Genomic DNA, 22544 nt, shown 5'->3' on the forward strand with positions numbered 1-22544 from the left:
GCCTTTAAAAAACTTTATTAGCACACTGAAGTGTGTGCCAATCATAAGCACTGATTTCAGTGAATTTGAATTCTTATAAAGTGAACACACCACAAGACCAGCACCCGGATCAAGAAAAAGAATATCTGTCTATCCTGACCCCATCATCTTCCACCAATAATCACTACCCTGACTTCTTACTGCAGAGAGCTATTTTTAAAAATTTGGCATTAGATTACAAAAATTACACATCTTTAGAGAAAAAGTTGGAAAAATGAAAGGAAGGAGGAAGAGGAGAAAGGAGAAAGACAAGGAGTGGGGTTTTCCCATAGTACATTAATAATCACTGATTACGTGGGGTGCAGTGGCTCACTCCTATAATCCCAGCACTTTGGGAAGCCGAGGCTGGTGGATCAGTTGAGGCCAGGAGTTCGAGATCAGCCTAGTCAACATGGTGAAACTCCGTCCCTAATAAAAATACAAAAAAATTAGCCAGGTGTTGTGGTGTGCACCTGTAATCCCAGCTACTCGGGAGGCTGAGGCAGAAGAATTGCTTGAACCCTGAAAGGTGGAGGATGCAGTGAGCCGAGATCGCACCACTGCACTCCAGCCTGGGCAATGCAGCAAGACTCTGTAAAAATAATAATCACTGATTATCTATTAGCACATTACCTTCTAGTCATGTTTCCCTATGAATATATAGTTCTTAAAATATCCTTCTTATAAGCTATAGAGTCATTTGAGGGACTAGTTTGCTCCGATTAGTTACCTTGTCTTTTCATTTCAAAGATCTTCCAAGCACAGCCACTTCCGTGAACATCCCTGACCTGCTTCCTGGCCGAAAATACATTGTAAATGTCTATCAGATATCTGAGGATGGGGAGCAGAGTTTGATCCTGTCTACTTCACAAACAACAGGTACCTGTGTGCTACATGGTGTTAAAAGAATCTTTTTCTGTAAAACACAGGCCTGTAGTAGCCCTTCCTGACTGTTTGCCCCACTTTCTTTCTTTATTAGCGCCCGATGCCCCTCCTGACCCTACTGTGGACCAAGTTGATGACACCTCAATTGTTGTTCGCTGGAGCAGACCCCAAGCTCCCATCACAGGTCAGCTGAGCCTCGCGCTCTTTGGCTGCTATGTTAATCTTAATGACATCAGTAGGGAGGGTGCCGATTCTGACTGTGGATCTGCATATCACTTTAAATCTCCAATATAATTTATGGGAGAGAGGTGTGTGTGTGTGTGTGTGTGTGTGTGTGTGTGTGTGTGTGTCTCGGGGGGAGTTATTTTCTATGGCACATTTCCCCTCGAAACCATTTTACCAACTCCCTTATACACATACACCACAACACACACACAACCTGTAAAGCCAGCTCATTGGCTTATTAAAGCAAGTGTTCCCAGGGTTGAAGAGGTGTAATTTTCCTGAAAACCTTGTTCTAAGATTTATCCTTAAGGAGAAAGCTAAGCTGCCTTCTTAGCTCATTAGGTGATTCAACTGCCTCATCACTGAAGTTCCAAAAAGACACACACAGTACTAGACAACTCTGCTCAGGCTGGTTCATTAATTCCTTCCCTCATCTGGAGCTCAAAGAGGAAAAATCAGCTTAACATGAATATTTTCACCTAATGGCATCTCTAATTGACATTTATTAAGGATCTCAGGTCTTCAAGGATGACATTTATTATTAAAAAGGTTTGCATGACTGTTCTTATTTTATCTTCATGCTGAGAGGTCATTATTATAAGAAGTGGCAATATTAAAAGAGTCAAAAAGAATCACTGGCTCTTCACTAATCAAGCAAGATGCTAAGGAATATTAGAAAAGGGAGGATTTATGGTGTTTCTAAGCCTCGGTCTCAAAGAAAACAGTGCATCTTACTTTTGCTGATGAATCTGCAGGGTACAGAATAGTCTATTCACCATCAGTAGAAGGCAGCAGCACAGAACTCAACCTTCCTGAAACTGCAAACTCCGTCACCCTCAGTGACTTGCAACCTGGCGTCCAGTATAATATCACTATCTATGCTGTGGAAGAAAATCAAGAAAGTACACCTGTTGTCATTCAACAAGAAACCACTGGCACCCCACGTTCAGGTAACTTTTTTAAGAAGACATTTCCTATGTTATCTTACCAGGATTGTTCCTGAGGGAGGGTTGTTTTGTCTCTGTCAACAGTTCCCACATTCAAATAATCTTATATCATAGTTTTTCCCTAAACTTCTGATGTTTAGCTGAAATGTCATAAGTAACTTATCAAAGCTGGCTACTGGCCTTTCTTATTAAAAACCAACACCATAACGTCCGTCTACAAATTTTCTCCCAGAAGCTTAAGGGTCATTTCATCTTTGATTCTTAAGTATTATAAAATGATTCAGTAAAACAAAAACCATTACATTATTTTCTGCAGTTATTTCAAAGGTTTTTTGTTTGTTTGTTTGTTTGTTTGTTTGTTTGTTTGTTTTTTAGTATCTTTTCTTATAACCCTCTCCCCTCACCACCATATGACACTTCATATGCTGGTAACTCATTTATTACCTAACTATTTTAGATAAAAGGTTCAAATGTCATAATGTAAACACTATGACTGGGCCATGAAAATATGATCTGATTAAGAGACAAAACTTAGCAAAACTCTCGAATGAGAGGCTCAATGAACTGCCTATCATATCCAAGAAACTGGCTTCTTAAAAATAATCTTCAGCAGAAAATGTGAATGACTGGTTGACTCTTGGCTGTTAGATACAGTGCCCTCTCCCAGGGATCTGCAGTTTGTGGAAGTGACAGACGTGAAGGTCACCATCATGTGGACACCGCCTGAGAGTGCGGTGACCGGCTACCGCGTGGATGTGATCCCCGTCAACCTGCCTGGGGAGCACGGGCAGAGGCTGCCCACCAGCAGGAACACCTTCGCAGAAGTCACCGGGTTGTCCCCTGGGGTCACGTATTACTTCAAAGTCTTTGCCGTGAACCACGGGAGGGAGAGCAAGCCTCTGACTGCCGAACAGACAACCAGTATGTCTTCTCCTATCTTTACTTCCCCTCCAAATTCTCCACTCTCACTTCCAGCCTGTGAGGAAGTGCAGCAAACCATTGACTCAGAGGTGTATGGCTTAGAGAGAGGGAAATACCCAGCTGGCAAGGGAATGCATAGTGAACACAAAGCACATTAAACTTGAAAACAAAACTCAAACAAGCTCCATGGAGGCTAAGTGGTAACCCATTTCCAAAATACATGTACCAGCTGAAGGGTACTAAGAGGGGAGAATGGAAGAGAATCTAATTTGAGTGCATTTTTCCTGTAACTAAATATATCTAGATCAAAGTTAAAATGCAGGATCATAACACAGTAGAATTCATTTAAGAATAGCAATTGCCACGTATCTAGTATTACTAGCCACTAGCTTATCTGCTCAGTTTTTACAAGCATTATTCTCATATTTACTCTCTGCTTTGACCTTAGGAAGGAAGGTCTTATTATTACTATTATTTATTTTTTATTTTTTTGAGATGGAGTCTCGCTCTGTCACCAGGGCTGGACTGTAGTGGTGCGGTCTCAGCTCACTGCAACCTCCACCTCCTGGGTTCAAGCGATTCACTTGCCTCAGCCTCCCGAGTAGCTGGGACTACAGGCGTGCGCTACCATGCCCTGCTAATTTTTGTATTTTTAGTAGAAACAGGTTTCACTGTGTTGGCCAGGCTGGTCTCAAACTCCTGACCTCAAGTGACCACCCACGTTGGCCTCCCAAAGTGCTGGGATTACAGGCATGAGCCATCGTGCCCAGCTGGAAGGTCTTACTAGTATCCATATTGAATACATAAAGAAACCGAGGCTTTAAAAAAATTCTGGAACTTGTAGGGTCACGGAGATAGGAAGGGATAGAGCTGGCTCTATAACCTATGTCCAAAGCCCATGCTCTGAATTATTATACTTGACTGCCTCTTAAATATTTCCTCTATTTGAAACGTAATTTAAATTTCGGTGGGAAAACTGCTGGTTATTATTCTTAAGAATAAACTCCACAACTTATGTGATTCTGATAGTGCAAACTCACCAGTATCCTACCATGAATCTGAGGATATGTTATCATTACTGTAATTACTGTCTAATCTGAACCATGTGAAAATAACTTTTATTTCTCTAGCAAATGACTATTCACAGAATATTGCTTCTGACTCAGAGAGAGCTTCTTCTTGCTGTCATTTTAGGAGGCATATCACTTTTTCCTTAATCTGTTTGGCTCAGAGCAACCTGTGAAGTTCAGAAGTGTTTGTTTTGCCTTTTTAAAAAGACCATTGCTTTAATGTAACTGTAATTTCTGAGAGTGATGGGAAAGTTGTGCTGGAACATTAGACTTCCTGAAGGATCACAGTCAAGCAAAATGGTTCCACAATTTCTCATGACTGGCAGAGTTTTGGCAAAGTTCTATGTAGCACTCAATCTCTTACTGGCTCAGTTTTTCCGGGGTTCTGACTTTCTTAGTTGCAACCTTGAGGAGAGAAAACTTAGACATTCAATCAAGCTTCAGGACTTGAGTTATGATCATTACTGATCTAAATATTTCTTGGCTTGTTTCATCTTTTTTCCTAGAACTGGACGCTCCCACTAACCTCCAGTTTGTCAATGAAACGGATTCTACTGTCCTGGTGAGATGGACTCCACCTCGGGCCCAGATAACAGGATACCGACTGACTGTGGGCCTGACCCGAAGAGGCCAACCCAGGCAGTACAATGTGGGTCCCTCTGTCTCGAAGTACCCACTGAGGAATCTGCAGCCTGGATCTGAGTACACCGTATCCCTCGTGGCCATAAAGGGCAACCAAGAGAGCCCCAAAGCCACTGGAGTCTTTACCACACGTAAGCCGAAAATTAAATGCCTTTTCTTAACTATATTTACATTCTCTATTCTTCATGCTTTACAAAAAAACAAAACAACCCCCCACCCCCCACAAAAAATTAAAAAGTTAGTATATAATTTAAATCAGTGATACTAAAAATGTGCTCCATAGACTGGCTGCTGGCCCGTTAATTGTTTGCTGCTAGTCTGCAGCAAGAAAAAGAGTTGTGCCAGAATGTAAATCACAAAGCACACTGCTTAGTACAGCTGAGAATTTTTCTGAAGCCAGATTTTCTTGATGAAGGAAGCAGTGCGTTAATTCGCACACATTGCCAAGCTCTTTCTTTCCTCTAGAGCCAGCACTTTGAGTAACATGGGTTTAAAGCACTCTATTATTAGAAAAATTAAATTCTATTACATTAAATGGATTTACCAAATACTAGTTAAGGCAAGAAAAAATTAGCACCTATGTCTATATTCTATTACTTTGGGCATTGAATAGTAACTATAAATGCAGAATAAAAATATCTACAGGTTGAATGGGAACCAACTAATTGAACATGAAGCCAGGGAAATGATTTCTTTATGAATGTTGGCTGCAGAAGATTAAAGTACTTTTGCAGACAGAATCGCTTTTTTCTTAAATTACTCTTGAAATTCCTCAGAGGAGGAAAATACTAACAATAATTTTTGGCCATGTCTGTCCTTTTGCTCAACATTTTAAAGGAAGTGGTCTTAAATCTCCCACATATCTACATCACAATAAAGACCTCTATTCACAAACTGATTTCTATTAAATACATTTCCATTTACATTACAGAGAATTATGAGACTCCTTATTTCTGGCTGAACATTATTTGTTATTTTCAACTTGACATTTTGAATTATAGAAGCACCTAACATAAGCACTTTTTTAGCATATATTGTAACCATGGACTAGTTTGCAATTTTCTAAGAGCTTTCAACAAATGTTACTCTTCGACTAATTTAAAAGTATGGATGTTAAAAAGCATTCAAAAAGTCAATAGAAGCCTAGTTTGTAAATAACTATGGAATTGATTTCCCAAAGAAAATGTAAACTTTTCCCCATAAGAATTCATACTTTAAGGAAAACTTACTTCCATTTAAATTTACTGTATGAAATTTGGCCCATGAAGGCTTTTTCCTAAATAATAGTTAATTGTAAGCAAGTAAAATTCACTTTTAATTTGCAAATAAACTTACCTGAAAATGTGGCTAAAATTTTACACGGTTCTAAGATAGTCTAAGATCTACTCTCATGAAATTAATGTCTTTATATTTCTTGTAAATATTCATTTCTTATAAATGTCCTTCAGTGAATTAGAATGGAGATTTCAGTGAATGTGCCCTTTCAGTAGATGCTGTCTTTTACTAAAATGTAGAATTCTATAGTTGTCTTGTTCATTCCTTAACATAAGACATATTTTATGTAGTTTCTTTGGTTGAACACAGTGCTGAAGAAAGAAAAAGCATTTTTAATGATGCTAACAATAATTAAGGGAAGGTGGTGGGTCAAGATATTTCAAGTACTTCTGAAGACTTTGATATATTGGATACATTATTTTATGCTTTGCATAATAGATTCATATAAAATATAATTATTTTAATTGAAGTACTGATAGCCAAAAGTAATTTTATTAGATAAAGGTTAACATAGTGTCTGGAACATTGTATGCTTTCAAAAAATATTTGGTGAATAGATGATTGAGAAAGGAATAATAACAAAAACAGCTCAACGAAGCTTATATTTAAATAAACTAATGTAAGCAGGGTATTCTACAACTCCATTCAAACTTTAAGTACTCCTTCAGGTTGTAAACATCCTCAAGGCTTGCATGGTTTTGAAATTACTAAGTTTCTGTAATTTTTTTACTTTCCTACTAAGCTGAATTCTGGGAGTAACTTTTCTGAGTTTTATAACTTGTGCTAAATTCTTAAGAGCGAATGTGAGAAAAGTTACGGGAAAAAGCTGTTTCTGGGGAAAATTCAGCTTACTCCTATATTGATAGGGCAAATTTTATTTCTTTAACAGCTGGGCTTTCTTCCCTAACAAGACCTGCCAGAACCCATAGCTCACACTCAGAATCACATCCTTTGTTTGACATCGTTTGTGGGTTTGTGGTTTGGTGATTTTCCCATAATGGCCTTCCCAGGCAGAGAGCATCATCTTAAACTTGGGAAGACTCTAGCTGGCTGGCTCAAGCAATAGAAAATACCTAGTCTTAAAGCCCAGGACAGTTGAGGCGAATATAATTTGTAAAAAAGTTGTGGTTTTCACAGATGTTCAGTGAAAAAAACTGTTCTCTGAATTGCTTTTTGTGGGCCATTAAAAAATGGTCACACAGGGCTGTCATGGCATTTTGGCAGAGTCAGCAGCAGCCAAGTGGTGTATAATTTCAGAGGTACTAAAAGGCATTGGGGTCACCCATCCCAGTCATGTCCCCCCAACCCCCACCAAACACCATCAAAATAATAATATACATAGATGAAACAGCCCACTAAACCAGTAGTACCTCAATTCAGCCATTAGAGCTATCATTACGAAGTGGCCCACACATATATTTGGCTTTTTCTCACACAATATTTTTAAAATAAAAAAATGGCTCCTTAGAATCCAGACTGAAAAAAAAAATGCGAGAATTGCGATGTTGATTCTAAATTCCCACATGGCAAAGAAAAAAAAATTGACTGGAGTTGAGTTGAGACTGGAGTCTGAACACTTTTTTAATCCCTGTTTGTATAACTCTGGGGACTAATTCTTTGTCTTGCCAGCCATTCATAATTTAGTATAAATACATTCAGAGGTTTTTTCCCAATGGGAACAAAATTTGATTGAGATGCAAAGAGAGGAAAAATTGTGGAGATGTCAAACATGTGACCAGGGCTACTAACACACTTGATACCCTTGAACTTAACTTACCCAACTCAAAATATCTGGCCTTCTGTGACTTTACCTTTCTACATTTATAATAAGATTTACAAGGTTGTTAGAAAGCTCTATCTTAACTTCATATATACATTCTTTCCTTCCTTCCTTCCTTCCTTCCTTCCTTCCTTCCTTCCTTTCCTTCCTTCCATCCTTTCTCCTTCCTTTCTTCCTTCCTTCTCTCCTTCCCTCCCTCCCTCCCTCCTTTCTTTTCTTTTCTTTTCTTTTCTTTTTTCCTTCCTTCCTTCCTTCCTTCCTTCCTTCCTTCCTTCCTTCCTTCCTTCCTTCCTTCCTTCCTTCCTTCCTTCCTTCCTTCCTTCCTTTCTTCCTTCCTTCCTCTTTTTTGGTGCTAAAACCCAAAACAAATCTTTTATTTAAAAAGATGATTTTTTTATTTTTTATTTTTTGGCCAGGTGTGATGGCTCATGCCTGTAATTCCAGCACTTTGGGAAGCCGAGGTGAGCAGATCACCTGAGGTCAGGAGTTTGAGACTGGCCTGGCCAACATAGTGAAACCCCGTCTCTACTAAAAATACAAGAATTAGCTGGGTGTGGTGGCAGGCACCTATAGTCCCAGCTACGGGAGTCTGAGGCAGGAGAATCACTTGAACCCAGGAGACCGAGGTTATAGTGAGATGAGATTGTGCCACTGCACTCTAGCTTGTGTCGCAGAGCAAGAGTGCATCTCAAAATAAATAAATAAATAAAATTTGTTTAAGTAATATTTCATTTTCTTTCTATTTTATTTTATTTTATTTATTTATTTATTTATTTATTTTGAGATGGAGTCTTGCTCTCTCACCCTGATTGGAGTGCAGTGGTGTGATCTTGGCTCACTGCAACCTCTGTCTCCCAGGTTCAAGTGATTCTCCTGCCTCAGCCTCCCAAGCAGCTAGGATCACAGGCACCTACCACCATACCTGGCTACTTTTTATATTTTTAGGACAGATGAGGTTTCGCCATGTTGGCCAGGCTGGTCTTGAGCTCCTGGCCTCAAGTGATCCACCCACGTCAGCCTCCCAAAGTGCTGGGATAACAGGCATGAGCCACTGTACCCAGCCAAAGTAATATTTTCAATAAGAAAAAGAACAGTGATGTAAGGATGCTAGAAAATGCAAAATAAACTTGTTATAATTCCTGATTCTGGTGATAAAATACTAAATTTTTGCAGTGTTATTATTCTGAGTAAATAATCACATATTTAAAGTACAAATCTTTAGACTTCAAAGTGCATCCATGGTGGCAGATTTTGTTTAACTTTTTATATAGCATGTTTTATTGCAACCAAAAATAGTTGACCATTATTGTGGAATAATTCAGCATAAAGCTTTTTTTTTTCTTTTTTTGAGACGGAGTCTCATTCTGTCACCCAGGCTGGAGTGCAATGGCATGATCTCGGCTCACTGCAACCTCTACCTCCAGGGTTCAAGCGATTCTTGTGTCTCAGCCTCCCAAGTAGTCGGGACTACAGGCACGAGCCACCATGACTGGCTAATTTTTCATATTTTTAGTAGAGACAGGGTTTCACCATGTTGGTGAGGCTGGTCTCGAACTCCTGACCTCAAATGATCCGCCCACCTCAGCCTCCCAGAGTGCTGGGATTACAGGCATGAGCCACCAATCCCCGCCCAGCATAAAACTGTTTTTAGATCACCATCTATAATTTACCATTGTTCTTAAATTAATGATTAAGAAACAATACGATAATCAGCTTGTGGTGGCCAGTTGTACATTTTATAAGGGATTTTACACTGACGATATAGGGAAATTTATTGTCATAAAACTCATATCCCAACAATGATGGAAAGACGTGAATTAGATTATATAATTTCATTGAAAAGACTGCCTTAGCGAATATGTAACCCCTTGTTACTCAGGTATAATTCACGGGCCAACAGAATCGGTATTATCTGTGTTTGTCAGAAATGCAAACTCCCTAGTTCTTTGTTAGACCTCCAGAAACAGAATCTGCATTTTAGCCAGACCCCAGATGACGTGTGTGGCACATTAAAGATTGAGAAGCCTGATCCTCTCCCAATTCTCACCCAATGAAAAAATATGTTACATTCTCTATCCACTGCTTGGTTAAACTGAGGTTCTCCGTAAAAATACTTGTTATCTCTATTCTGTGAAATCATCTGTGATTTTGAGTTTTGAATACGTGCGTTGATTCTCTCTCACAGTGCAGCCTGGGAGCTCCATTCCACCTTACAACACCGAGGTGACTGAGACCACCATTGTGATCACATGGACACCTGCTCCAAGAATTGGTTTTAAGGTAAACTGCCCATGTTCCTAATCTCTGTGATACAGCCCTGAGATGTCCTTGTGTTTCCCATGTAGTGGAAACAGGGTGCTCAGGAGTCAGGAGACCTGGGTTTTGTCACCTCCTTCTGTTCATACATCTTTGACTACATTGTCAGGGCCTAACAATCCTTCCCTGTCTACCTCACTGAATTGTTCGAAGAACGGATGGAGGCTATGAAAGTGGTTTGCAAAGGATAAAACATTAGCATGAAGCTGCTGCTTGTTGTTATCCTGTTTTCTCTATCCTTTCCCGCAGGGAACTACATTTCAAAAAAACATAGGAAAACTTTATTTGATGTGTTGTTCTAAATGGGTGTGAACAAGTTCACAAAAGCCAATTTAGGGAGACCAATTAAACTCAGAGTCACTTAAAAATCGCATTTTCATCCAATCAGTTTCATCTCCAACTGTTCAAAGCGCTGCGGGTAAATCTCTTAATAGAAGTTAAGATTAAGGTTTCCCTGTGGATATCTGGATTCATCTTCTTTAAAGTAATGATATTAGGGAAGTGATGAATACAAATGAATATGTTTAAAAGAATTCCATTCTTTGGCATTTAGTGTGAAGAGAGAAATATTTGTTATCGCTGGAAATCATGACTCAATCCCCTTGATTGTTTAAAAAAATACACCAAAGATAAAGTATATAAATGGCCATACTTATGATTATGCTACTCACATATAGAGGAACTTTTTGAAGATTGCCAGTATACCTTTTAAATTCCCTTAATAATGTCATGCTGACTTTCAGCAGCCTTATGGTGTGTGAAGGATCTCTTTAGAGTTGGACACTATTTGATAGCACGGTGTTACCTGAGTTTTTGAAAACGGATCTTAAAAGGATTTTAAATTATGGGCATAGTTATTCTAATTCTTCTCTTGTAATGTATCATCCTGCAGTTGAAGCTATGAACATAGCTCTTCAAAAGGTGTGTTTTTGCAATACGGTTGCTACAGGGGCTAGTGCCTTTACATGGCAACTAAAAGGTGAATTGAATGTGAATAACTCGTTAAAGGGAGAGCTCAAACATTCCTTCTAGCACACACACAGAAAAATAGAAACAAACTACCATGTGGCCCACAGTCCCTGCATACGTCTGGTTTGTAACAAGAGATTCTTTATCAAGCAAAACAGTATGTAATGACATTTTTCTGGAACTTTCCATTACAAGCCACCTTAATGCAGTTTGGAAGATACCTCCCCCACCGTGGGGGAGTTTCCAGCTAAAGTATATAAAAGAGTCCCCAAATCATTTCCTAATAAAAGTACATTGTGCAGTTTCTGAAGAGTCTACATTATTTAAAGCATAATCACAACCTCACAGCAGTAACAGGCCTCTGGAAATATTCGTCCTTGGTGTTTATTTTGCTTTCCTTCCTCTAGCTGGGTGTACGACCAAGCCAGGGAGGAGAGGCACCACGAGAAGTGACTTCAGACTCAGGAAGCATCGTTGTGTCTGGCTTGACTCCAGGAGTGGAATATGTCTACACCATCCAAGTCCTGAGAGACGGACAGGAAAGAGATGCGCCAATTGTAAACAAAGTGGTGACACGTAAGAAGAACTCTTTTTCCGTTTTCTATTAGTTTTTAAAACTGTTCCACTTTTTGAAAAAAGATAGTGTCAATATCACTTTTTACTTATGAGAATGGCACAGGGGAGACATCTTATCCTTACTTAAATTATTAATGCTATTCCTGAATTTGGAGTAGCAGGTTCAATTCATGCTTTACATTTTATGGCATTAGAAATGTTCTTTCCATGTCAAGAATATTTATGAAAAGGCAAGATGAAAATAATTTCAATAGTATTGCAAAATCATTAATCATAAAAAAAGTATTCGTCAGAGAATTGCTGCTGTCCATCATGTTTTCATAACATAACCTATATTTATACGGGAGGGAGGGAGGCAAGAAGCGTGGAAGAGAGGGAGGTAGGGAAGGAGGAAAGATTACAGAGGTCAAGAGCTTTGTGTCAGCTTTAACTTTTAAAATTTTCTTTCTGCATAGCATTGTCTCCACCAACAAACTTGCATCTGGAGACAAACCCTGACACTGGAGTGCTCACAGTCTCCTGGGAGAGGAGTACCACCCCAGGTAAGTTTGGGATGGATCACAGGGCAAGTATACACCATACCTTCCCAAGACAAAGATTTTAGAAACTGTTTCTTTCAGAGAAAGAAAGGATTCAAATTACAAATGCTCAGCTCTCTATACAAACTATAGCAGTACATGACGTACATCTTGGGGCAGCCTGCAGGATGCTTTAATCCACGTTGACTTCAATCACAGGAAACAGAACAATCTTACACTAGTCTAGGGGGACAAGACAGATCCTCACACAGCTGTAGGGCTGAAGAAAAGCACTGTGGAAGGTGCCTTTTGCTGAGTGCATAAAAAATTGCCAAACAAATGGTTGAAGTCATATTACATAATTTCGCTTTTGTGAGTTGTTACAGAGCCTAAGTTTATTATTCCCTGAAGTTTTATGAATGTTTTGTCATGAGTTGCACCACAAATGTTGAAGGGTGATGAAAGGCAGAAATACCTTCGTTTTACAGAATAAGAAAACTGAGACTTAGAAAAAATTGGCCTACTCAGAGTCACACATTTTAAATGTTACAAAACTGGGATTGTAACTTAAGTTTGTAGACTCCTTCTCACACCCAACATCACATATTTGGAATGTAATTTTTTAAAATTATATTCTATGCAAACTGAAAAATTTGATTAAGGGGTTTCTTGACCATTTTTAAAGCTTTAAATGAAGCATTTGTCTAAATTCCTTGTTCACATATATTTGAAAATTATTTATAAAATGCTAAAATGTATAAAGATAGCTGTAATAATAGTCAAATAGCACGATGTATATGGCAATAACAGGAAATTTTAGATATTCATTACTTTTGCCAAAACCACATGGAAGTCTCACAAAACTTATGGAGAAAAATCTTAAACAAAAATAGAAGTTCTAATTAATGTTGACTGCATTCTTACCTCCTATACTTGTTAATTTAAGGGATATGTTTAGTTTATTATTTAGCTATTTCTAATTTTACTGTTAAATTATTGTGAAATTTTTGTTAAAAAAAAAAAAAGTACTGTAAAGTTCTTATCTTTGCCGGGGCACAGAGCTAAGGCTATCATCTCTAAGTCTGATTAATGTATGCAACCACACAGAAAAAAAAACTAGCTCAGAATATCTCTTTTAATCTCCCTCTGAAGTAGAGTGATTTGGGTAAAGTTTTCATTATCTGCGGAAACATCGTTTAAGCCAAAGCTATACAATTTCCAGCTGAGTTGTTCCGAATCTGAAACTTTCAGTTGGCAAGCTTCATGCTTGTTAGCAGCAGGATCATTCATACTTTGTCTCAATGACCCAGCCCACACATTTGGAGGATCACTAGCAAGTGTAATGATCTCAATATTTATTTCTCATTCAGTTGGGTTTCCTTGTATTTGCCACATTAGTGTTTACCCTGTTCCTAATGGCAAATATTCTGTCATCTCCTTGTCTTTTATAAAGTTTAATATACTTTCTCATTTTACTTTTAATCTCATTGTAGAGGCCCTACAGCTCTCTAGTCCTCACTGTTTTTATTTGAATGTCTCTCATCCCCCTCAACCCCTCAACTCTTTTACTGCCCAATTTCTATGATTCCTGAAGACTTCAACAATCAATACTCTCTTTTTTTTTTTTTTTTTTTTTGTGAGACAGAGTCTTGCTCTGTCACCCAGGCTTGGAGTACAGAGTGCAGTGGCACCATCTCGACTCACTGCAACCTCCGCCTCCTGAGCTCAAGCGATTCTCGTGACTCAGCCTTCTGAGTAGCTGGGACTACAGACATGCCCCACCACGTCCAGCTAATTTTTGTATTTTTAGTAGAGACGGGGTTTTACCATGTTGGCCAGGCTGGTGTCAAACTCCCAACCTCAGGTGATCTGCCTGCCTCAACCTCCCAATCAATACTCTTTATAGAATAAGTATCACCACTTTTGTTTTTCACCTTTTCTCCTTTCTTGGTTCTCTTCCTATAAATCCCATAGTTTCAGACCTTGTAAATTAGGAGAGCTCTCTGGGGAATGTGCTTAAGGTTGAGAGCGATTCCATACTAGGCAGGTAGAAAGGAATATTCTTCAGCTGTCTTCAAATGATTCATTAAGGAAAAGCAGGGTACAGTGGTAGGACCATGGGATTTGGAAATGAAAGCTTTTGGGAATCACTCCCCTGGTTCAAGATTTCCTTTAAAATGAGGATCTTGGCGGAGGTTGAAGTGAGCCAAGATCGTGCTGCTGCACTCCAGCCTGGGTGATAGAGGGAGACTGTGTCTCAAAAAATAAAAACAAAAAACAAAATAAAGTGAGGATCTTAGTACTGCCTGAAAGGATTGTTTCAAGCATTGAAAGACAGTGACAGTGGAGTCCTCATCAAATGCCAAGTCCTTCTGCATTCCACTCTGTGAGTCCGTCATTGGAGTCTAGTTAAATATGCTCTGGCTCACAGATGCTCTGTGCAATAACTTCCTCTTTTCTTTTTCCTCCAGACATTACTGGTTATAGAATTACCACAACCCCTACAAACGGCCAGCAGGGATATTCTTTGGAAGAAGTGGTCCATGCTGATCAGAGCTCCTGCACTTTTGATAACCTGAGTCCCGGTCTGGAGTACAATGTCAGTGTTTACACTGTCAAGGATGACAAGGAAAGTGTCCCTATCTCTGATACCATCATCCCAGGTAATAGAAAAATAAGCTGCTATCCTGAGAGTGGCACTTCCAATAAGAGTGGGGATTAGCACCTTAATCCCTAGACGGTTAAGGGTGTCAAATATAGTTGGGATTTAATTCCGATCTCCCAGCCACACTCTCCAAAACCAAGAAGTCAAAGCAGCGATTTGGACAAATGCTTGCTGTTAACACCGCTTTACTGTCTGTGCTTCACTGGGATGCTGTGTGTTGCAGCGAGTATGTAATGGAGTGGCAGCCACGGCTTTAACTCTGTAATGTCCGCTCACATGGAAGTATGACTAAAACACTGTCACGTGTCTGTACTCAGTACTGACAGGCTCAAAGTAATGTGGTAAATGCATCCCATCAGTACATTTCTGCCTGATTTTACAGTTCATATCAATTTCCAACAGCTGCCTATAAAATAGTTTTGTCCCCGTATGTGAGCACTGAAACAGCATTTGGTTGACACGTCCAGTTTTTCATCTTGCAGTTTCAAATCCTTCTTTTTAAAAATTGGATTAAAAAAAAAAAAGAAGTAAAAGCCACACCTTCAGGGTGTTCTTTGTTGTGGCTTGAAAGACAACACTGTAAAGGCCTAAGAATAGGCTTGTTTGTCCATTGGGTTATAACAGAATGAAAGCATTGGACAGTTGTGTCCCCCTTTGGACTCTTCAGAAGAATGCTTTTACTAACACTAATTACATATGTTGATTATAAATGAACTAAAATAGTGGCAATGGCCTTGACCTTAGGCCTCTTTCCTAAGCCTCAATGTGCTTTTGAATGGCACATTTCACACCATACATTCATAATGCATTAGCGTTATGGCCATGATATTGTCATGAGTTTTGTATGGGAGAAAAAATATCAATTTATCACCTAATTATTATTATTTTTTAATCTTCTTCATGCAAGCTTATTTTCTACTAAAACAGTTTTGGAATTATTAAATAATACTGATACTTACTTCATACACTTATTTCAGATACTTATTAAACATTGCTGATGCTTACTTCAGATATTATGTCTAGGCTCTAAGAATGGTTTTGACATCCTAAACAGGCATATGATTTTTAGGAATCTGAACAGTTCAAATTGTACCCTTTAAGGACATTTTCAAAATGCAAACAAAACAAAACAAAACAAAAATCCCTAAAAGAATATTGTAACCTGTTTTATTCTTCCAGGGAAGCAAACTGTTCATGATGCTTAGGAAGTCTTTTCGGAGAGTTTAAAACAGATTGCATATTACCATCATTGCTTTAACATTCCATCAGTTTTACTACTGGTAACCTGATATACACTGCTTTATTTTTTCCTCTTTTTTTGCCTCTATTTTCCTTTTGCCCCCTCCTTTACTTTGTAACTCAATAGAGGTGCCCCAACTCACTGACCTAAGCTTTGTTGATATAACCGATTCAAGCATCGGCCTGAGGTGGACCCCGCTAAACTCTTCCACCATTATTGGGTACCGCATCACAGTAGTTGCGGCAGGAGAAGGTATCCCTATTTTTGAAGATTTTGTGGACTCCTCAGTAGGATACTACACAGTCACAGGGCTGGAGCCGGGCATTGACTATGATATCAGCGTTATCACTCTCATTAATGGCGGCGAGAGTGCCCCTACTACACTGACACAACAAACGGGTGAATTTTGAAAACTTCTGTGTTTGAGACATAGATGGTGTTGCATGCTGCCACCAGTTACTCTGGTTAAATATGGATGTTTCAAGGGGGAAGTCAGCAGTTGGCCAAAGATTAAGACAGGGTGGACTTGGGGGATAAGGAATCAAATGCATCTGCTAAACTGATTGGAGAAAAACATATGCAAGTATTCTTCAGTACACTCTCATTTAAACCACAAGTAGATATAAAGCTAGAAAAATTCAGATGTCTGTTCTGTTAAATATAAAATAGCAAATGTTCATTCAATTTGGAGATCTAGAATTTTTCTTCTTAAACACCAAACACGAATACCAAATTGTATAAGCACCAATTAATTATAAGAAATATATCTCCAAAATGTACCATCATGCTCTTCCTTCTACCCTTTGATAAACTCTACCATGTTCCTTCTTTGTAGCTAAAAAATCCATCAAAATTTAGGGTAGAGTGTTTTGAGGTAGGAGAAAAGTAAACTTGGGAGCATTCTAGGTTTTGTTGCTGTCACTAGGTAAAGAAACACCTCTTTAACCACAGTCTGGGGACATGCATGCAACATTTTAAAGGTTCTCTGCTGTGCATGGGAAAAGAAACATGCTGAGAACCAATTTGCATGAACACTTTTCATTTGTAAGTAGAATTCACTGAATGGAATTGTAGCTCTAGACATCTCACATGGGGGGAAGTTTAGGACCCTCTTGTCTTTTTGTCTGTGTGCATGTATTTCTTTGTAAAGTACCGCTATGTTTCTCTTTGCTGTGTGGCAACTTAAGCCTCTTCAGCCTGGGATAAAATAATCTGCAGTGGTATTAATAATGTACATAAAGTCAACATATTTGAAAGTAGATTAAAATTATTTTTTTAAATATATCGATGATGGCAAAAAGGTTAAAGGGGGCCTAACAGTACTGTGTGTAGTGTTTTATTTTTAACAGTAGTATACTATGACTTAAAATAGATTTAGATTAGACTGTTTGCATGATTATGATTGTTTCCTTTATGCATGAAATATTGGTTTTCCCTTTCCAGCTACTTCGTTAGCTTTAATTTTAAAATTACATTAACTGAGTCTTCCTTCTTGTTCGAAACCAGCTGTTCCTCCTCCCACTGACCTGCGATTCACCAACATTGGTCCAGACACCATGCGTGTCACCTGGGCTCCACCCCCATCCATTGATTTGACCAACTTCCTGGTGCGTTACTCACCTGTGAAAAATGAGGAAGATGTTGCAGAGTTGTCAATTTCTCCTTCAGACAATGCAGTGGTCTTAACAAGTAAGCAGTCGAATGTATCTGTTCCATAAATATTAACCCAGAGCATAGCAAATGAATTCTGAGTTCTCAAGTAGGAGCAGCTAAAAGCAAGAGAGCTGCAACCAAGCTACAAACTAAACTCCAAATTCAATGTACAGCTCCATAAATTTTGAAAGCTGTAATGTTTGTTGCTATCTTAATATACTTTTGGTATCTACAGCTTTTAAAAAATCATAGTGGAAAAACACTAGCAGGAAAGTTCCATGACTTTAAACAAACTCCGCTTCCAAATAAGCGTATAAAAATAAGTGAATATCAAGAGAAATTACATGACTAAATCTAAATCTTTAGAAAAAAAAATGAGAACTGAAAATAGTGTCACTATGCGTGCTTTATTCTCATTTTTATAAAATAAAGTGTCAGTAGTTGATTGATTTAGGATTTGAATACTTAGAAAAGTGACTGATTGCTTGGGCTAGATTAGGATGTTGTTTTGAAGAGAGTCAGAAGTTTAATTTATACTTCAAAAAGAATCTGTTAGGATTTCTCAGAAGGCTGAGAGCTCAGAAAAAAAAAAAAAAAACTGACATTATATAAACAACAATTTATGGAAATTGTCTCTTTCTAGTCCCAACCATTATAGAGTAGACATCTTTTGTTAAAGAATCAAACAGCAGGCTGCAAGATGGTGCTGTGTTTCACATAAACAGTGCTTTTTATTATTTTCACTGTAATAGTCAAATATATAACAACAGCAAAAGATTCTACATAAGGGAAAAATAGCTTACATTTAGGTACATTAACAAATATTAGTCTGAAAACATCTTCTACCTTTCAAACATAATTTAGACAATGAAACACAAAGAAGAGCAGCTCACCATAATCTTGGTTTCTTACTTTGTGGCTGAGGGCAAGAATATCTTTATTTGGCATATCCACCACCCCAGGGCTATTGCTTCTGTTCTAGAGCACCCTGGAATCACTAATTACAGCATCACCCAGTATACAAGCCCCTGCATCACAATGTCTGCCCCTTAGCCATAGACCTGTCACATGTTAATCATGTGTTCTAAGACCTTATTATAATCCTAATGCTACAAATGACCTCAAGGTAGCCTCTCTCCCTCCTAGCAAAGTCATTATTATCCTCTTTTAAAGATGAAGCAAGCCAGGTGCAGTGGCTCTTGCCTGTATAATCCCAGCACTTTGGGAGGCTGAGGTGGGCCAATTGCTTGAACCCAGGAGTTTGAGACCAGCCTGGGCAACACAGTGAGACCAAGTCTGTAAAAAAAATACAAAAATTAGGCGGGCATGGTGGTGCACACCTGTGGTCTCAGCTATGTAGGAGGTTGAGGTAGGAAGGTCACCTGAGCCTGGGGAGGTTGAGGCTGCAGCAAGCCATGATCATGCCACTGCACTCCAACCTGGGTGACAGAGTGAGACCCTGTCTCAAAAAAATAAATAAACAAACATGAAGCAGTTGAGGTCCCCAATGGTTAAGTAAATTGCCACTGGCCAGCTAGTAAGGTGGAAATGGAATCCAAGCATCTGGTCCTCCAGTCTGGCACTTTTCCAAACTTTGCAGGAGGCTTTACAGAAAAAGCCCTCCGCTGAAGGGCAAATGGTGTGCAGGGGAATGAGGGTTTAGTGAGTAGGAGTTCCAAGTTTAGAAACCTCACTCTCTGTATCTTTTAGATGTACATATATTTACCATATGTTACAATTCCTCTAGTATTCAGTACAGTAACATGCTGCACAGGCTAGTAGCCTAGGAGCAGTAGGCTAGACCATATAGCTTATAGCTTAGGTGTGTCGTAGGCTCTGCCATCTAGACCATATAGCTTATAGCTTAGGTATGTCATAGGCTCTACCATCTAGACCATATAGCTTATAGCTTAGGTGTGTCATAGGCTCTACCATCTAGACCATATAGCTTATAGCTTAGGTGTGTCATAGGCTCTGCCATCTAGACCATATAGCTTATAGCTTAGGTATGTCATAGGCTCTACCATCTAGACCATATAGCTTATAGCTTAGGTGTGTCGTAGGCCCTACCATCTAGACCATATAGCTTATAGCTTAGGTGTGTCGTAGGCTCTACCATCTAGGTGTTTTTTGTTTTGTTTTGTTTTGTTTTTTGAGATGGAGTCTCCCTCTGTGGCCCAGGATGGAGTACAGTGGCACGATCTGGGCTCACTGCAACCTCCAACTCCCAGGCTCAAGCGATTTGCCTCAGCCTCCCGAGTAAGTGGGATTACAGGCATGAGCCACCAGGTCCGGCTAATTTTTTTTGTATTTTTAGTAGAGGTGGGGTTTCACCATGTTGGCCAGGCTGGTTTTGAACTCCTGATCTCAAGTGATCCACCCTCCTTGGCCTCCCAAAGTGCCGGGATTACAAGCCCATCTAAGTTTGTATAAGTACACTCTATGATGCTTACACAATAAAATCACCAAATCACATACTTATCAAAATGTATCTCCATCATTAAGCTATGCATGATTGTGTATCAAAATGGAAGAAAAGGCCGGGCACAGTGGCTCACGCCTGTAATCCCAGCACATTGACAGGCCAAGGCGGGCGGATCACGAGGTCAAGATTTCTAGTCCAAGCCTCGCCAACACAGTGAAGCCCTGTCTCTGTTACAAATACAAAACTTAGCCAGGCATTGTGGCAGGCACCTGTAATCCCAGCTCCTCCGGAGTCTGAGGCAGGAGAATCACTTGAACCCAGGAGACAGAGGTTTCAGTGAGCCAAGATCACACCACTGCACTCCAGCCTGGGCAACACAGTGAAAGTCTGTCTCAAAAAAAAAAAAAAAAGGAAGAAGAGACTAAGGGATGTATACTTAATTTTTAAAAAACTCTTCTGCTCTCATTTTAATATGGCAGAACCGCTTGCTTTCTCTTGAAGTGTGGCTTTTTTCCAGTAAAGTTTAATTGCTAAGACCACCAGTGTTGGCCTGGGTCAATCCCTGTATGATCCTGGGCAAGTGAATTAAAGAAGATAATTCTCTGTGCCTCAGTATTTTTTGTTGTTATTTTTTTTTTGTCATTTACAAAATGGAGATAATTGTAGTAAATCAAATTTTTAGAGGTGATATGTTTGCTCATGTCTTGAATGCGGTGATGGTCTCCCAAGTCACACATATGTAAAAACCCATCAAATCACTGTAAATATATGCAGTACATTGTATGGCAAGAAAATTGCTTTTAAAAGTAGCAAACTACCTCTCAGGGTTGTTGTGAGGCATCAGTGGCAATCCATAGCACCACAGCCAGGATTATCATGTGCCCTCCAGAGGCATACTCTCAGGTGGATGCGAGAAATATCCACCTGTTGCAGCAACTTCATCCCACTTGAAATCCAGCTGAGTCATCTAATTACAGACCTTCGCCAGGTCTGTTCACTGAACACTTTGCCTTAGTGTTCACTTAAGTGTAAGTAGGGCTTTAGGACTGGACATTTGGATATTTCATCAGTTGAAATAGTCCCGGGCACGCTTTGGTTTCTCATGCTTTCGAGCACAGTTTTAAAATAAGCCCCACTTGCCCCTTCAGATCTCCTGCCTGGTACAGAATATGTAGTGAGTGTCTCCAGTGTCTACGAACAACACGAGAGCACACCTCTTAGAGGAAGACAGAAAACAGGTGAGTGGTGTTGGCAGTATGACTATCCAGTCATACTGGATAAAGTCAAAAGTATGACTTTTGCCTACCAATTCTGTATAACAAAATAAATACATCTCCATTTTTTGTGGTCGTGGTGTGTGTACTTTTGTCATCACAGTATGATTTTATCACTGGTCTGAAAAACTAAGATACCTTACTCAACAATCACCTAGACTTCAGTCACTAACAAATTAATTAAGAAATTTGTTGTCTGTCCTTTTAAAAAACATTTCCTAAGAAGATCTTTGTTATTTAGATTTAGTGGACATTCCTTTTCATTAGGTGGCTCTGTCTAATGGCTGACCCAACACTCATCTATTTTTCTTCCTTTATTAACCCAGCAAGTTTACTTTTTTTTTACTTAATAAAATATTAATTTACTAGAAGGAAGTTGAACTGAACCTCATAAATATTATGTACTTAAATATGAATGCTGCTTTTTAATTTTTTCTTCAAAAAGATACAGTTTAGTATATTCATTAATTTATTTATAGTCTACTTGCTTCCAAAAAGGACTTACGATATCTTAGTTTGGTTTCTTATTGAATAGAACTAGTAAATGCTGTAACTAAAACAGAAATTTGCTGGAAGTCCCAGAGACTAACTGGTTTAAATTTGCAACAAACTCTGAATTTTTGTGCATTTTTCAAAAATGCATTTTTCAAAAATGTCAATTCATGAGGAATTATCAGCATTGTAATTTGTCTGAGATAATGTCTTCAGTTTCAGAAAGTTTTGTGTTTGGCATCATTACCACTCTGTTGACATATAAATTCCCTCTTGAGTTTAGGAGGCTTCTCTGAGAGTCAAACATTTACCTTGAGAGTGGGCAGATCTTGCTTTACTTGGAAGGGATACACTTACAGCATAGAAACATAGAATACTTAAATACTGAAGAATTTGAAAATATCAATTCTCAGAAGATCTTGAACACTTATCTCTAAATGTAACACAGAAACCTACTGTAATAACCCCTAACAATTGCTTGAATTACTTAGCAAAAGAAAAAAATGAGTGCTTGAGCTGGCTGTTTTGAAGTGAGTCAATTTAAGATTTTAAAATTCATATGTAGCTTAGAATCAGTACATCTTACTCTGAGGTTTATGGAAAATCATGGTATTGATGAGACAGGAATGAAATGTTGGACGTACGTTAATTTC

General features: G+C 38.8%; 1 protein-coding gene across 26 annotated transcripts in view; it reads left to right on the plus strand.

The window, feature by feature from the left end:
• FN1 (fibronectin 1) overlaps positions 1-22544 on the plus strand; it is a 75749-nt gene that overhangs the window by 27052 nt on the left and 26153 nt on the right. For 19 of the 26 annotated variants that reach the window (XM_010372168.2, XM_010372177.2, XM_010372181.2 and 16 more), the window contains exons 16-26: positions 769-897; positions 998-1087; positions 1884-2078; positions 2724-2996; positions 4573-4839; positions 9949-10043; positions 11456-11624; positions 12080-12166; positions 14614-14805; positions 17554-17736; positions 21274-21363. In XM_010372168.2, coding sequence (XP_010370470.1) covers positions 769-897; positions 998-1087; positions 1884-2078; positions 2724-2996; positions 4573-4839; positions 9949-10043; positions 11456-11624; positions 12080-12166; positions 14614-14805; positions 17554-17736; positions 21274-21363 — 1770 coding nt within the window. Of the gene's footprint in view, positions 1-768; positions 898-997; positions 1088-1883; positions 2079-2723; positions 2997-4572; positions 4840-9948; positions 10044-11455; positions 11625-12079; positions 12167-14613; positions 14806-16173; positions 16447-17553; positions 17737-21273; positions 21364-22544 lie in introns of all 26 variants that reach the window. The other 7 variants (XM_010372182.2, XM_010372183.2, XM_030917018.1 and 4 more) reach the window with 1 other exon arrangement.

The sequence above is a fragment of the Rhinopithecus roxellana genome, chromosome 14 (genome assembly GCF_007565055.1).
Source record: "Rhinopithecus roxellana isolate Shanxi Qingling chromosome 14, ASM756505v1, whole genome shotgun sequence".
In the NCBI taxonomy this organism is placed as follows: domain Eukaryota; kingdom Metazoa; phylum Chordata; class Mammalia; order Primates; family Cercopithecidae; genus Rhinopithecus; species Rhinopithecus roxellana.